The sequence below is a fragment of the Amphiura filiformis genome, chromosome 5 (assembly GCF_039555335.1).
Source record: "Amphiura filiformis chromosome 5, Afil_fr2py, whole genome shotgun sequence".
Lineage (NCBI taxonomy): Eukaryota > Metazoa > Echinodermata > Ophiuroidea > Amphilepidida > Amphiuridae > Amphiura > Amphiura filiformis.
Window position 1 is genome coordinate 6,381,601 of NC_092632.1, and position 18,196 is coordinate 6,399,796.

The following is an 18,196-nucleotide window of genomic DNA, read 5'->3' on the forward strand; positions in this document are numbered from 1 at the left end:
ATTAGATATCAAAACAAAGAATTATTAGAGACAGGTCACGTAACTAATTAACAAACCACATCAAATACGAAAAATGATAAACACAATGATTAATAGTTGTATTATACACAGTGCCAGGACACAGTGATGATACCCAAACCCTAATGCTAAACCTGCATATGTGACACGATCAAGGGAAATGAGTCGGATGTCGCTAATACTTATTTTGAGATATTGCCAAGAAAGTGTTAAAATTCTTTTGTTTTATATTGTTTTCAACAAGTGATAAATGACGTAACTTCAAAAAGAAAAGTCGTATCAACGTGGGGTTTTCAGTTTTTTGAAGCTCTAAATGTCCTCTTTAGAAACCTATGTAAAACTCATTTTCGACCAGCGCCGACATGCGACTCATTCCCCTTGATCATGTCACATATTACATATCCATATCTGCAACTTGTGGTACACACTACTAGTTTACTAGTCTCACAGGACAGCAATGTTGTGCCATATAAAACTCAGATTTTTTTATTTTTGCAATACTTATATTTGCTACAGCAACTGAACAAAGGTCAGTCATGATTAATTGGATATGGAGAATGACATTGTTCGGTGAAAAAACCTAGTTGTTATTGTATCACAAGTTGCAGACCTAAATGTGTAATATATATGCAACCAACATTAACCCTAACTGCAACACTGACATAGGGTATGTGTGTCCTGTATTTAGTAATTAGTAATCAAGTCAAAAAAGGTTGTTAGGAGAGACTATATCATAATATCACCCACAACTTTCTGTATTAGTTTCTCCCTCACCAACCAGTTAGAAGCACCTGACACCACATTACTTTCCATTAATACTTCTGGACCATTTCCAATGGAAATTTAAATACTACAGACTTGGTAGCAGTATAATTCAAGAATGGCAGGGGTAATTATACTTTTATGCTGTTTATTTCCCCTAGTGGGGAGTGGGCTGATCCCGGAAGTAGTACAATACCGGGTCAATCCGTGGCCAGGATGGAGCAAGCTCCTATTCCATGGCCCAAGTTCAAAAATCAGTTTAATATACAAGTCCCTCAATGAAGGACGTTTCAGATATTAAGCTGACAACCCTGTAAAGAGCAGTCCTTATGAGATATTACATGATTAGGGTGTCATCAACAGAACAGAATAATATAAATATATGTTTGTGTTTGTTTGTTCCTAACCTCAAGATTTTGTCACTTTAATTAGCAAGGATTAAATTTGAATTTCAATTATGACAAATATCAGATGGTAGTATTTACAAAAGTAGAGACATGAGACTAAAGAAGATGATTTTGAATAGGCTTCAAATAAGGCATGTCACAAAAGTTGACAACAAAATTGATCAACTACAGAATCACTATATCTACATCACAGCACAATAGTCAACAAAGTCAGAATAGAGAATGCAGAATTCCCACAGAAAACTCTTTAAAAATATGAAATTATATACAAGTCAAAGGTTTAAATAATGTAACATGTATTTCCTCTTAATGTGTCATCGGTGGTAAATTCTGGACAAGAACTTTCTTACCATGAAAGTTAATGTTATGGGTTGAGAACCAGAAAGCCTCAACTCACAATGTGTCACATCGTGAGTTAAGGCTTTCTGGTTCTCAACCCTTGATGTGTTCATAATTAAGACTGAGCTTTTGTTTACAAAATTTGTTGACAAATCATCAAGTTGTTCACCTGAAATTTCCAGTTTTTTAAGCTACTGCAGCAGAATAATTCAATTCATAGATTAAGTTGACAATTTCTGTCCTGTGATATCAGCCATGGATCACAGATAGGGTCTTGTTGAAGAAGCCATTTATAAACTGGCTACAAATTATCAAGTGTCTATTAACAAGTTCTCATTTCACATGCAGTGGCGAACCGGGCAAACTTTCTGAGGAGGCAAAACAGCAAAGTTGTCCCAGTGACCAGTTTCCAGATTGATTTTACTGGGACAATTGCACGTAAAGTGCATGGAAATTTGAAAGTTAAAATCTTAAAGCTATAATGGGTGGAAAATTGGGTTACTTTGTCCCGGTATGTTAAAAGATGTAATTGTGATCAATGAACTGTTTGCTGATACAGTTCGTAGGCCTAACAGTACAAAATGCTAGGCCCATATAATGTGCACAAAACTGTATTAATGTTGAATGGTGATCCACATAGTTTCTTCCTTAGAAATGAACACTTCTTATGAAATTTTTAGCAAATATAATTGTATGTGAACAACTTTATGTTCTTCATATTTACAAAATTTGTCATTTGTTGTTTTGGTTTATTCTGTGGAAACCCTGCAATGAAGTGCAATACAAAACACAAGACACAAATATAAGCAAACCTCTGGAGTTAATTCTTGAAGCCTCTCTGGATTCATGCCATTCTGTTTGAAACAAGTAGGAACATAACACTCAACAATGACTTCATTATTGGTAGAAAGCATCTTTTCATTTCACCTCATCCTGATTATTATGTATAAAGCTTTCATGACAAGTAGCAGCATTTCACTCAAATTACGACCATGTTTGATTGTTGTTAGCTGCTATTGCATTCAGCACGTTTTAATTATTTAGTTAGCATTTATGTAGCAAAGGGTGACATTCATTGATAATTGATATCTATTAAATACATATCTTGTTAAAGTCATCCTCGATTAATATATGCAGGAGAATCCATTTGAACAGCTCTTTTTAAAGACATTACTTTCTCAGTTTTTGATGGGCAGCCTAAATACAACACATTGTCCTAAAGTTTGTAAATTATGAAAGTTTGTCAGATTTTTGGACATAAGACATTTGGAAAAAAAATTATGATTTATTTTTATTATAACAAAATACAGTCAATGATCTTATCAAGACACTGATTAATCATACTTGTTACCATTATGGACCAAGATTGAATTGGGTATTTAGAGCATTACTAATTAAAGCATGATCCTGTAGCATCACTGAACCTGAACTACATCAACGTCAGATAAAAGAAAAAGACATAAGAGCAACAACTCTTTGGACCTGTCACTGTTTAATATTACCATAATAAGATTACCATAATAATATTACCATATTACCATAATCGGTTACTTCCCATTTATCCATCCCATGCACAGCATCCATCCACATCATAATTTCCATCACCCCACCACCAGCATATAGCACATATCATGCACAACTTCTTCAGTGCAACCATGTTTCAATATTGCATTAAAATAAATCAACTGCATCACACCATTCATACTTACCCGAATTTTGTGATTCAGCTGTTTCTGCTCATCTTTGAATTTGCCTTCCACAAAACTCTCTGTCTGCAATAAGTCTTCCAGCTCTACCTTCTGCCCAGCAATAGCAGCAACTAATTTCTCTAATTGAAGGGTATCAAGATTCAACTCTTCTTGAATCTTTTGAACCATAGTGTCTCGTTTCGCCTCCAAAGCTTTGACCTTTGACCTCTGTCTTTCCAACACTTGCCCATCTGGCATTATCCCTTTCTCGATCTGTCTTTGTTGCTTCTGTAAGAAATCTAAACTCTTCTTGATTTTACCTTCTTCAACTTTGATTCTACCTTGCAGTTCTGACTTTTCCTCTTTCACCTTAACTCTCTCTTCTTCAGCTTTTTTCAAAGCAAATTTCTGTTGATGCTGAAATTCTTTCAGTTTTGTTTCAGTGCCTGTTAGCTTTTCTTTCTGTTTCTCAAAAGAAGTGGCACTTTCAATCATTTCTTGTTCAATGAATTGTAAATTAGCTGCTTCCATCTGCATCAGTTTACTCCATTCAGCCTCCAGATGCTCATCATCATCTTTCTTCCGTTGCTCCAATGCAACAAACTCTGACTCAATCACTTTTTCAACCTCTTGTTCTTTCTTATCTAAAGCTTCTGTTTCCTGCTTAATTCTTTTGATTTCCAACTGTACCTCGTCAGCTTCTTTAGACAAAACAGCACGGGCTTCCTCACTTTTCGCTGCGAACATTGCTCTCTTGATGCGCCGATCTTTATCTTCCGCTTCTTTTTTCTCATTCTCAAGTTTTGTTCTGCTCTCCCAGACATCTGCCACCATAGACTCAGCCTTTGTCTGTATTGTCTTTTCTGCTTCTTGGATGGCATCCAGTTGCGTCTGTTTTAACCTTTCAAAGTCGTCTCTTGCTTTTGCTACTTCATGGTTTTCTCTGGCAAGTTGTTTGCGCACTGATTCCTCCATCTCAGATGAAAGTCTACGAGCTAAGTCATGTTTCGTTTTCAGTGCTTCTAGTTTTTCTCTTTCTACTTCCACAAAGTGTCTTTCTTCATCTCGTTCTCTCTGAAGCATTGCTTTTGTTTTGGTCAATTCTTCATTGGCCTGTGAATGATAACAAAAGTATGATAGTCACACAGCTACCCATAAAACAAACCAAAAAACAGTGCACAAAATAAATACAGCACCAATGACATTACAAGACTCTCTTGGCCTAAATATCAAGAACTGAAGAAATCTACTTGGGCACCATTCTCCTATTGCTAATTCAAGACAATGCTAAATGAAATTGATTCAGGGAAATTGGAGATATGAGTTAAAAATTGTTGTCATTCCAGGAAACCAAAGGTACATAGAGAATCATATTTCCACACAGAACTTGTTTGCATCATTTGTTTTCTCACCCTTGAAAATAGGACCATTTGTTGATCTTTCAACATATAGAAATGAGTAATATTATATAACAAAGACCCCAAATATAAGCGTTAATTTAATTTTTTGAGATGACACTGGTTCAAATCTCCAATATGACTTAATCAATTTCAGTCAGCAATGCCTCAATTGAAGATATAAGAATAATGCCCACTTTCCTTGTGAAATGTAGTAATAATCATGCAAAGAGTCTGACGGTACAGTAGCGCAAATATATCTTAAAACTTAATTTCAGAAGATACCAGTATGGATGTCTCAATGTATGATCTTTTAAACTGACTTTGGTTAATCTATTTCAAACCTGATATTTTGGCACATTTGTTCTGTTTACGCATGACCAAACTTTAATACACCAATTTGTATTTGTAGGAAAACAGAGCAATTTTGAACTAACTATAACCCCATAGATTTCCACGTTAAAACAGCAGTTTGAGGGTTTCTTTCATTTGACCTCATTATGTCAGCTTAAAATGGACAGCAAATCTTCTTGACAGTTATTACTAATATTATTTTAACATTTCTGATAAAGAATAACAAAATTAAAATTTGACAGAAATTCATTGGACAGAGCACCCAAGCACATTTTGATTACAATGTTGTAAAGCCTTAGCAATACTTGCCTTGTTCAAAGCATCGTCCATCACAGCTTCTCTCTCCTCAATTTGTTTCATTTCAGCTTCAAATCTCAACCTTTGTTCCTTTAATCTTCCTTCTAATCTACTCCTTTCTTCCTGTAAAGTCCTTTCTATTTCTTTCTTCCTTTCAGCCTGCCTTGCTTCCATTTCCTGCAAGATTTTCCTTTCCTCATTTAACTCTGCTCCCAGTTTTTGTTTTTCTACCGTAAGCTTTTCTTCCTTTTCTGAAAGTATTCTCTGTAATTTCTCTTTTTCCTCTTCAAGTTCTTGAACTTTCCTTTCATTTTCTTGACATTGAGTCTGTTTTTGTTGTTTGTATTCCTCTAGTTGTCGGAGCACATCCAAGCTCTGCCTATGTAGACGTTTTCTCTCTATTTGCAGCTTGCTTTCAGCATCTGTTGCCCTCTGCTGGGCTTGCTCTCGCTCTTCTTTTAGTTGTGTAAGCTGCTCTTTATGATGTGTAATTTCTACTTCCATTGCCTCTTGTTCTCTAAGGCGGGCCTCTTCTGCCTCCTTGTGCTTGGTTTCCATATCATCAATCTCTTTCCTGCATGGAAAAGAAAATATTTCATTTACTGAACATGACCTCTAAATAGATGGAATGACTGATGAAATTGCAGAGTCAGAGTGGAAGAAATATCTCCATTCATCTTGATAATTCAGAGCACATGAATTCTGTATTCTTACCATATTGTAATATTAATTGCTGCTGTTATCCGGAATAAAATCTATCAATCAACTCGCACTCTTATAAATAAACAAACAGACAGACAGACATACAGTACAATATCTGGTTATACTGAAAGGTAACAAGATGGTTGAGGTACAAGAGATACAGAGAACAACTACAGGTAGAACGGTGTATACAAGACAGACAGGGAAGGACACAGATAGAGACAAAGACATGACCCACAGATAAGGGGAGAGGACGACTGAGACAGAGATGGCATAGAAAGAAGAGACAGACAGACAGATAGAAAAAGGGAGAGATAATCACAGAGAACATAAGGAAGGACACAGAGAAAAAACAAGAGTCTGAAAGCAATAAAAGGAAAGAAACAGAGAGGAGAGATAGAGAGAAAGATATATATATATATATATATATAAAAAGAGTAAAAGAGTAACAAGAAAGCTAGACACAGAGAGACAGACAGATGAGGCAGAGGAAGAGAGAAAGCTGTACCTCTTTTTCTCCAGTTGTTCCCATTCTTCCTGGTGTTTCTTTTGCATTTCCAAACTAAATAAATAGCAAAAATAATAAATAAATGTCAGCGATTTGTTATGGGATGCCAAACCAAACAGTCATGACAACTGCACTTCATAGTGGCCATGCTAAACACCATAAGCAATCGTCCAGGGACTAAGAAGTACCCTAAAATCCTACAGATAGACAGGCGGTACAGGACACATGTCATGTGATGTATGGGGCTGACAAAACTACTTGATTGAAACCCTGTTCAAAGTATATGGTCATTAATTACAAATTGAAAATGGAGCTCCTTGTCAAGTTCCAACGATTTTAGAATAACATAATTTTGCTTTGACAACACATAACACATTTAGAATTATTTATGAAGATTTCATGATTACGTGTTAATCCAATGGTGACGTCAAAAATGGTGATATCACATCCGACTGGGTCAGTCTTGGTTTTTGCTCCCACAGTGAATAAACAAAATATGTTCACTACAAGTTTTACTATGTTCTAGACTGGTTATCATGGTTAAAAATTTGTAAGGACATGTCCCCAAATTATGCTGCTATGTCTTTTTCCAATTGAAGCACTGGGCAATGAAATTAAAACAATAACTTCCAAGTCATACAATGCTATCTTGAAAAAAGGTGCTTCTGTGTTGTTTCTTATAGCCCTTTAAACGGATCTATCATCTTGCTAATAAAACAAGGTTCTCCATATAATACATGCATTACACTGCATTTTTTGTTTTTCACACTTTTTTTTACACTTTGACACAACACGTCTGAATGATTTAATAAAAGCAGTTTTTCGTGCTTGTGATGAAAGCATGCATATGAAAGAAGGGTTTGCACCCAACAACACAATTTTTAAGTAGAACCTCCTTATGAGATGACAAAAAAAAGCACAGTAATTTATAGTGCGCTACGCACAGGCACAACCCCTAGACGTCGATCCACAAGCCTCAGCTCACCATGCAAAGGGGTTAATACCTCAATTCTGATCGAGCCAATAAGATGCATGCAGTGCTGCAGTACATCACAGGCATTTAGAGTTCATCCAAGACAGATACAGCCAATTTGAGCTCGAAATTATCTGTATCTTTAACATACTGCAACTCTAATTAATTGATCCCATACATTACCAAATATTTGATGTGTTTCTTACGTGTAGCTGTAGAACAGTGACTGTGACAATAGGTTCTCTGTAGACTTGAATTTGGAGAGATCTGTCATTGACTTAGACTTGAGCTCATGCTTGAGTCTTTTAGCCTCTGCTGGGTTGTTGAATCGGAACTGATTGTATTGACCAATGGAGACTACACAGCCTGTAACAAAGCATATGAATATTAATTATTTATTGGTTAATAACTGTGTATATAAACAAAAACAAATCTTTTAAAACAAAATATTTACTAAAACTTTAAGAATATATAAGCAAATATAAATGCATCCACCTCCAAGGAAAATGAAGTGCCACTGTGAATTGTACAGAATTCTACAAAGCCACTATATCCATGAGAGCAAAGGGGATTGTCTAATGGGTGGGCTCATGGCCTTGCTTTAGAGCTTCTGATGGGATCCATGGGTAACTCCCTGAAGCTCTTGTAATTTAGCCTTTTCATATGGCTTATGATGGCTCACGTTGGACATGATTTCTTGGATCAAGGTACAGCTTTTTCCCCATACTAGGCAATGTGCGATGTTTGGAATGCGGCACATCCCGCCAGCGGATCCCTGACATAGACTGTCAGACAGCATAATTTTATACTAGATTCAATTCTATGATACTTGCCTTGTGTAAGTTTAGCAGGTTTATCAATCACCTTTCCATTGACTGCACACATAGACTTGTTTCTTGGATGTAGAGTAACATTACCATCAATATAATTCAACCAGCAATGGAAGTCTTCTAAATCAGCACCACTGAGAACTAGAATTGTACAAAAACACAAATCAAAAGGTATTACCAAGTCTCTCCAAATGCAGTTCAGAGGTCTAGTTTAACACATGGTATTGTAAGTAACCTGTCATACACTATTTAACCTGGGTAAATCATTCAGTGTTAATGAATGTGGGAAGTTTGGTGACTGACATGGTATCAAATTGTGTGGGTGAAGTTAATCGCACACACCATATACGCACACATACAATAGTGGTTTGTCAGCACGCCTGGGACACAAGCACAAAAAAGCATTGACATCACTACCAAACTTGAGGTGAACCAAAGATATGATGAGTGAGGGGTAATTGTACTCACCTATATCACACTTGTTTTCTGCATCATGGTGTCCTATTGATGTCTTGCCCTCCTGAAAAATAAATAAATGAAGGGAATAAGTAGCCTGATCTTTAGTTTTCTACCAATGTGACCCCTCTTCAACAGTTTTGTTTTCAAACCTTAGAATGTCACAAAATGTAAATAAACAAGAACATACCTTTATGAAAATTCCAAAAACTATATATGTGGTTGGTCAAACATTTCCATATTGTCAGCTACTCAGCTAAGATTTAATCCAACTTCACTGAACATATCCACGCTCTGACTGTTTTTAATTTTAAGCAATATCTGATTTATATATAGGATTTACTCAGCTACATACACACCCACATTAACTGTCTGCATTTGTTTACTGATATCTAGGCAACCAAACCACTTTGCAACAACTATATGTGTGTAATGACTAATTTACTTGCAATAGATTTGAGATATGACTGCACCCTGTCTATAGGTCACACACAATAATATGTCATTTTTATCATTCTGAAGTACAAGCATAACTAGTTATGGTTGACTGAACATTTTTGGACCCTTTTCAAAAATTGGTTAATTAAAAAAAAAATTTGAAGGTACAATTATACCCGCATGCAGCGCATGCAGGGTATCTTCCCATCCTGTGGTTTCTTCTCCTCCTCCTCCTCCTTCTTCTCCTATCAAACACATCATTCTGTCAAGGCTAGCGCTAAAACTACAAGGGCCCCAGGGCCCATATGTGGTACACTTATGGGCCCTACCCCGTAGATGTGCCTTTTGCCCATCCCGCCCCAGAGGTCAAAGGTCACGGGCCCCAGGGGCCCAAATGTAAAAACACAAACCATGCAGATTCTCATCAGATGAAGCAGCCTCAGGACCATAAGTCCTAAATTGTAGATGTGCCTTTTGCCCATTTTGGCCCCAGATGTACAAGGCTAGAGGCCCCAGGGGCCCAAATATTAAAACAAAGGGTCGGCCGTTTCTCAGCAAATAAAGTAGCTACAGGGCTCAGATTTGGTACACAGATAGCTTTTCAGTATTATATTGTCATATGTATATATGTACCCTATATGTCACATAATATGGGCCCCTGGGCCCCAAACGCTAAAACATAGGGCCGGTCGTTACTCTGTAAATAAAGCAGCTTTAGGGCTCAGAGTTAGTACACAGATTGCACCTGAAAATCACATTGTTATATGTACATGTGAGCCCCATATATTACATTATATGGGCCCCAGGGCCCCAAACGCTAAAACATAGGGCCGGCCGTTACTCTGTAAATAAAGCAGCTTTAGGGCTCAGAGTTAGTACACAGATTGCACCTGAAAATCACATTGTTATATGTACATGTGAGCCCCATATATTACATTATATGGGCCCCAGGGCCCCAAACGCTAAAACATAGGGCCGGCCGTTACTCAGTAAATAAAGCAGCTACAGTGCCCAGCTTGAGTCTACTGATAGCACTAGAGAATTAAACTTCAACATATGTCCATGGGCCTCATAAGTCAAATATTATGGGCCCCATGGCCCCAAATGTTAAAACAAAGGGCCGGCCGTTTCTCATCAAATAAAGCAGCTTCCGGGCTCAGAATTTGTACACAGTAGCACCAGAGAATTATATTGTTATTAATACCCACATACCCCCCACCCTATACACGTAGGACTAAACAGACATATTCGTATTATAATTATTAATATAATAATTGGAAATACCAGCGTGAAGCGTTAAGGCTGTTCCAGTTAAATTACATACCCATTGGCTGTTCCATTTAATTTACATACTCCCTCTGAAATGGCCCCAAAAAGGCTGTTCCGTTTAATTTACATACTCCCTCTGAAATGGCTGTTCCATTTAATTTACATACTACCTCTGGAATAGTTTCCCCTGAATCATATTGCATAGCCTCACTGTGAGTAAGAGAGACTGACAACAGCAACCTATGGAGAGTAAGAGAGACGACTCCCCTTGGAGGGGACTTTTTACAATATATTGATTTTCAGTGCTACGACAGTGCAACCTACATTCAATTAAAGCTTGTGACTTGGACTTTCACTTTTTACACATACAATTTCTTTATTTTAAGTCCTCAGCAAATAAGGACTGTAAGTTTGGGTACACCGATAACATGCGGGTATAGCCGTATTTGTGTACAAATATATAGCCTTCTAGTTTCATTCTTTTATTCATTTCCTTTCCAAAAATGTATACTTATACCCGCATGCGAAGCATGGATGGGTATATTGCCATCCTGTGGTTTCATCTCCTTCTCCTATCAAACACATCATTCTGTCAAGGCTAGCGCAAACCATGCCATTTCTCATCAGATGAAGCAGCCTCAGGGCCCTGAGTTGGTACACTGATAGCCCCAGGGGTACTCTATATATACAAGTTTACATGAGCCCCATATGTCATATATTATGGGCCCCAAGGCCCCAAATGTTAAAATAAGGGCAACAGATTGACACAGCTAGCTCTAAAACTATAAGGGCACTAGGGCTCATATGTGGTACATGTATGAGCCCTAAGTTTTCAATGTGCCTTTTGCCCATTTTGGGCCCAGAAGTTAAAGGCTAGGGGCCCCAGAGGCCCAAATGTTAAAACAAAGGGCCGGCCATTTCTCAGCAAATAAAATAGTTACAGGGTTCAGATTTGGTACACTAATAGGTCTTAAGCATTATACTACTATATGTATATATGAGCCCCATGTGTCACATAATATGGGCCCCAGGGCCCCAAACGCTAAAACCGGCCGTTACTCTGTAAATAAAGCAGCTACAATGCCCAGCTTGAGTCTACTGATAGAACTAGAGAATCATACTTCAACATATGTACATGAGTCTCATAAGTCAAATATTATGTGCCCCAGGGCCCCAAATGTTAAAACAAAGGGCCGGCCGTTTCTCATCAAATAAAGCAGCTTTAGGGCTCAGAGTTTGTACACAGATTGCACCTGAAAATTATATTGTTATATGTACATGTGAGCCCCATATATCACATTATATGGGCCCCAGGGCCCCAAACGCTAAATCATAGGGCCGGCCGTTACTCAGTAAATAAAGCAGCTACAGGGTTCAGATTTGATACACTAAACGGTCTTCAGCATTATATTGTTATATGTGTATATGAGCCCCATGTGTCACACAATATGGGCCTCAGGGCCCCAAACCCTAAAACATAGGGCCGGTCGTTACTCAGTAAATAAAGAAGCTACAATGCCCAGCTTTAGCCTACTGATAGAACTATAGAATTATACTTCAACATATGTACATGAGCCTCATAAGTCAAATACAATGGGCCCCAGGGCCCCAAATGTTAAAACAAAGGGCCAGCCGTTTCTCATCATATAATGGCTGTTCCATTTAATTTACATACTCCCTCTGGAATAGTTTCCCCTAATCATATTGCATAGCCTCACTGTGAATAAGAGAGACTGACAACAGCAACCTATGGAGAGTAAGAGAGACGCCTCCCCTGGGAGGGGACTTTTACAATTTCTTTATTTTAAGTGCTACGACAGTGCAACCTACATTCAATTAAAGCTTGTGACTTGGACTTTCACTGTTTACACATTTTCTGCCCAATTGGGCGACTTTTTTACAATTTCTTTATTTTAAGTCCTCAGCAAATAAGGACTGTAAGTTTGGGTACACCGATAACATGCGGGTATAGCCGTATTTGTGTACAAATATATAGCCTTCTAGTTTTATATACTTGTCATTGTTACTTCAAAGTTATAACTTCAAAAATGTCCTGCCAAAATAACCCTGTGTGCACCTTTAAAAGAATTTAAAAGAATTGCTTCCCCAATGTTGCCTGATTGGAACCTCCAGGCCAGTTGAGCTGTATCCCATAATAAATGACACAGAATGTTAAATTTGTCATGGTCTTTGTCAATTCAATCTTCACAACTTCTTGAATATAAAAGTAGATTATTAAATTTTATACAACACTAAAATTATACAGCACAAATAATTATATTTCCAAAATATGTGAAAGTACAACACCAACACAAAATGATATTGTATGTATATACCTATTCAAGGTCTTTGACTTCCTAAACTTCCTCTTATGTCAAAACCACAACTTTGTCATGAATAAACTATAGTATGTTTACTTCAACTTAAAATATGTAATATTGGAGGGACAGGGCTATGACAGTGCTATTCTCTGACAATGATAAAGGTATACCCTACTCATGCGTACCACCCTAGTGTACCAACTAATCATATTGGGAAGTTTTTCACAAAATTATCTAGCTGTTTAGTTGTTTAATGTGATCATTTATTCTTTTTTCAACAAAATCTTGTGCAGTTTTTTATCATTCTGATTTGGACAATAATAACAGCTTTTATATAAACATAAACATGCACCTGTATTTTTCTTTCTATTTTGAATCTTGATTTACCTTTTTTATATCAATTTATTCTCCTTTTCTACTTTTTTGTAGTAATATTTAATTCTATTTTGATAACAAAATTGTCATAAAAATGTTGGAAATGCATCAATCCGCAAGAAATATGACCATGTCCAAAAGCACTTCACATAGTACACATAGTGCACAGTGCACACCCATGCATTATACACAATTAGTACACATTTAACATTTGCTCTGATTGGTTCTCACTATCTAAGAGTGTATGCATGAAGGGTTATATTTATTTACCTTGATATGGTACATAACTAGTCCTGTACTCAACAAATCATCATCAACACCAATAAGATGAGGTAGATCTGAGTCTAATACAACACCGCTACCTTCTGTCCTCAGAGCCAGTGTTCGATCCTGGTATAAACAATGAAACGTTATTAGAATAACTCTAGATAGTCAGAATCATAAAATCACATGAATATTCACATGATAGAAAAGATAAAACAATAGATAATGGAGGACCTAAGAATGCAAGGATTCCTGTTAACATACTGTGTCATGTGTGTCGCTTTAAGAAAAAACAATTTGATTCCTGCAAGACCATTTATCAACCTCACATTGACTACCGTATTCGACCTAAATTAGTACCCCAGGCGCTTATTAAGGGAGGAAGGTTAAATAGGTCAAATACAGTAATATGCTTAGAAATGTGGTAACTTAAGTCTTTGTGAAATGACACCAAAATACATCTTCCTGGGTATGCATTATTTCAAATGTTTAAAACATCAGTCACCAGGCAGCTGGAAACAAATGACATTTATTTATTAAATTTTATCAACTTCAATAGATTGTTTTAAGCATTGCCTACATGCATTTGGAGGGTGCTTTTGGTAGGGTTCCTTTTGGTAGGGTTCCTTTTCAGCAAGACAGCAGCAAATATTGGAATTGCACATAATCTGATGTATACTCACTTATTCATCAGCAATGCCGAATGACTTTTGTAGTGCAAAATCTTACAAGACTCAGCAAACAGTTCACAACACTTGGTCAAATTTGGCCTTTTCTACACAAGTTGATTTACTTGACACAATTTACACTATTTATTTCAAGAAATGTCTATTTTCGTCACATTTTGCACCATTATTTCCAATTAGTTAATATACATATGCATGTCAGCCTCAATTAGGTTAACATCAACATTGTGGAGGCCTTATATCACAGTTGCAATGACCTTTTAAATTCAACACTGTTATCTCCTCATATCGCCATGTAATCCCCGCAAACTTTTTTTTTCATACATACATACAGTAAAACCTCATTATAACGAAATCTGATACAAGAAAAACCCTGTTATAAAGAAGTATTTTTCCAGATCCAAGATACAAAATTCTTTTGTTATTTATTGTTTTTACAACCCTGATATAACGAAATTTGGATATAAAGAAGTAATTTCTCTGTCCCTGACAACTTCGTTATAATGAGTTTCCACTGTATCAGCAAAAATGTAGATATTTGTCCATACATTTCTTATCGTCCATACCTTTCCACTTTTTTATGGTTGAAAATTTTTGTATCTGAAATGGCTAAAAACTTTTAAATTTTGTTGAAATTCTAAACTGTTTTCAAATGAAATAGCCCATTCATTGGGCTCTGGTCACAGGTTCTACTCCGTCATCAATTTGTTTTTCATTCATCGATGCTTACTTTCATTAACCGTTGTGTTTCCCTCCATTTTGTATTCCATTCTTCAGTCAGCATTCTCAACTAGGTAAAAACAATCATTAACAATTTATCTTAAGAAAAATTAACAAAAACATATATCAAAGTCAACCAGCCATCTCCAGGGTGGCAAGTTCCCCTCCCAAGCTCAGTCAACAGGAGTATTGGGACAACATTTGCAATTTGCATCTTCCTTATACTTTATTTTACACCCAAAATTAACACTCTTTTAGCCCATTTAACATTAATAATGCCAAATTTCCTCTTTCTTTGCGCACATTTATCACAGCAAAAACATTCTGAGAGCAGATCAGCGAGATGGCCCCTAGGAAATTAAGTTTTTTCATCTCAAACTTGGTTAAAAATCAGAGCTATAGTACCATACTCTCTATTAAAGTTTATGTGATCATAAATATGAGTGCTAGGTCAGCTCTCCTGATGCCTCAAAGCCTAAACACACAAGCTTCTGGGGATTTGGCCCCTGGGCTCCTGCCAGGGGCTGACTACTGGACCCCGACTGGGGAAAGGAGGGAGGAGAGAGATAAGTTTGCTCCATAACTGGCTCAAAAATACCAGAACAAAATTGACCAAAAGTTGTTATGTGCATTTCCTTTGGCCAGATGTAAGCACACAATTGTCCTGAATTTGGACCATTTTAGCATTGAAATTACAAATTTTTTGCATGCTCATGACAATCTTTAAAGAGGAACAAATTTCATTCATTCTAGGAAAGGCTGTACGGTTGTTTTTATGAAAATTAATAATATCATTATTTGTTCATCAATTCAGTTGCTTAAACAATGTAAATCCATAAAATATCATTTTCAAAATCAAAGTATTCACTCTCTGTGCGAACATTGATTTATTCAAACTTACAATATGCAACAAATAATATAATAAATAAATACAAAGCTAGAAGAATAGGTTTGATGCAAAAAATGCTTAGCAGTAGCTACAATTCAAGATACTTAATGTACATATAGGTTTGTCCCCTCCTAGCTCTTTTGTTACAGAATTTTATCACATATCAGAACTATAATTTGTTTTACCCTACAGGTGTAAATTAATTGAATGAACTTTGCACTTACTTTTTCCTCATTTTCAAGTAGCTTATCACGGTCAATATTATTTGGTATATCCTGGAAGCAAAATGGCATTTAGCAAAATTTGAGCTTACTTTATGGGTAAAGAAGAAAGCATTATTTTACAGATATATGTATCTACATATATGTGCGTGGGGTATGTTGTTGGGGTAAGTAAACAAAGGCAAACAAGGACACACACAGTAGAAATCTCTGTGTAACAGTGGACACACAGGAACTGTGGACATCCATGGTTCCTGGGTGGTATTTCTCTATCTAACTCAGTCCACACACTTGGATAGTGTCCACAGCAAGGAGGAAAAAAGAACTCAAATGTGTCTGTCCACAGTTGGATAGTTCAACTCAATAGGCTGGGTTGATGTCTTCTGTTGCTGGTGTTTACATGTATGTGGGGGTGTGTGTGTATTTGTAAATGTTACCATGTACACCTGATCAAGCATCAAATTGGTATTAAATGCTGACACAAAGGCTAGATGCAGACTGCGAGGGTTTATTTGCAACAACTATTTCAATTATTTGCTTACTGCAATGTCACTACAGCTGCATCATTGGCATAATCACCATACAACCTCCACGATATGCTTTTAAGCATGCTATCTCTGATCATTATTCACATACAGTCCAAGCTCACTTATCCGAATCTTTTATACTTTTTTATCTGTTATCCGGTTGAATGATCTTAAAGGAAAATATGTTTTTTAATGCCAGTAACACCTTATTTTCATAAGGAAAATATGTTTTTAATGCCAGTAACACCTTATTTTCATGCTCTGATGCATTGAAAGTACATTCCTTTATTGTGTACAGCACTGTGTTATACAAACCATCTTGTCTGTATACTATTATCACCCAATAGGAGGTAATTTATTGTTGTCTTTAATTTCCACACTTTGAACATTTAATGCAGAATTGCACATAATTCACTTATTCAGATTTCCACTTATCCGGATGATACTTGGTCCATCATGGTCGGATAAAAGAGGTTGGACTGTATAAGCTTGACATTCATATACTCACCATACCGCCTCCAAGATGAGATTTTAAGCGGGCTATCTCTGCTCGTAATTCACGTATAAGCTTTACATTTGGATCCTATGCAAACCAAAAATGACAAAATTAACCAAAAATTTATTGTTTTTTTCCTTTAAACTAATTGGTTTAAAAATTGATGACAATTTTCAAAACTGTCTTCTTTTTCATTTTTTATTTTGCTTTTCTGGTTATAAAAATTTGTTAAATTAAATGTTCTAACCTTTTTGTAAAATCATTTTCCAAAATCCTTTTGCCATCTGCTTATTTGGTAATTTATTTTTGTCCAAATCCAAAACATTTGTTTGATTGGCGTAACTTGAACAACCTGAAAACACTAGCTGCCCCAGACTTATTTATTATTTAAGAAATATATTTCCCAACTCAATGATATTTTTTCAAACACAAAATATTCCTTTACTTATAGGCCTATATATACATATTGTGTGCATTTCTTTGCATTTCTATATTGTGTGTATTTTTAGGGGTATTTCCAAATTGTGAGTATTTTAGGCATATCCTCTATAGAACACAGCCCAAACATTGATTTCTAGAAACACAGGGAAATAACAAATAATAAACCCCTGGCCTTGTTTTGGCCTGTTACCTCAATCAAACATTTATTTTATGCTTTACTCACATAAAATGTAAACATGGTAATTTTACTCCAGATACACACATGTTAACATGTGAATGTTATTATAGCGCATATTCCATTACCAGGTCACACATGGGGCTGTAAGAAGTTTTCAATAACCACTGTGTGTATTAGCATACATGTATTTATCAATTAAATGATCAAATGTGATTGGATCACAAATATATAAATATACATTCAATAAATAAAGAGCTTATTAATCATACCTCATTAATAGTTGGTTTATTGATGATATTCTTGGCACGATTGGCATATCTTAGAGTACTGAGTGTTTCTCCGTAGTTTACATCTGCTGGGGAGATTGCTGTAAGAAAATTATTTAAATCTTAATTTGATTGGTTTATTAATGAATAAATTAAAGTTTGACACAAGCTATATTGGGCTATTCCAGTTGAAATCCATACACCCTATGGAAAACATGCCCTTAATCTCCCACACAGGGGTGTGTGAATTTCAAATGGGGTTACATGAATGGCTGACTCAATATGAAATCTACACCCCCTGTGTGTATGAATTACAACTGGAATAGTCCATATAAGCTGAGATGCAACATGACTATCTGTGGATTTCTTATCTA

The 18,196-nt window shown here is 36.2% G+C and overlaps 1 protein-coding gene and 1 pseudogene across 6 annotated transcripts in view; both read right to left on the reverse strand.

Moving 5' to 3' along the window:
- Positions 1-18,196, reverse strand: part of LOC140152534 (kinesin-like protein KIF16B) — a 78,241-nt gene that overhangs the window by 18,684 nt on the left and 41,361 nt on the right. For 4 of the 6 annotated variants that reach the window (XM_072174905.1, XM_072174901.1, XM_072174903.1 and 1 more), the window contains exons 13-24: positions 17,826-17,923; positions 16,950-17,024; positions 15,918-15,968; positions 14,815-14,874; positions 13,405-13,524; positions 8,744-8,795; positions 8,279-8,416; positions 7,652-7,811; positions 6,473-6,526; positions 5,275-5,836; positions 3,236-4,327; positions 2,339-2,380 (exon numbers count right to left, since the gene is read on the reverse strand). In XM_072174905.1, the coding sequence (XP_072031006.1) occupies positions 2,339-2,380; positions 3,236-4,327; positions 5,275-5,836; positions 6,473-6,526; positions 7,652-7,811; positions 8,279-8,416; positions 8,744-8,795; positions 13,405-13,524; positions 14,815-14,874; positions 15,918-15,968; positions 16,950-17,024; positions 17,826-17,923 (2,504 nt within the window). The remainder of the gene's footprint in view (positions 1-2,338; positions 2,381-3,235; positions 4,328-5,274; positions 5,837-6,472; positions 6,527-7,651; positions 7,812-8,278; positions 8,417-8,743; positions 8,796-13,404; positions 13,525-14,814; positions 14,875-15,917; positions 15,969-16,949; positions 17,025-17,825; positions 17,924-18,196) is intronic. The other 2 variants (XM_072174904.1, XM_072174902.1) reach the window with 2 other exon arrangements.
- LOC140153858 (U2 spliceosomal RNA) lies at positions 943-1,118 on the reverse strand (annotated as a pseudogene).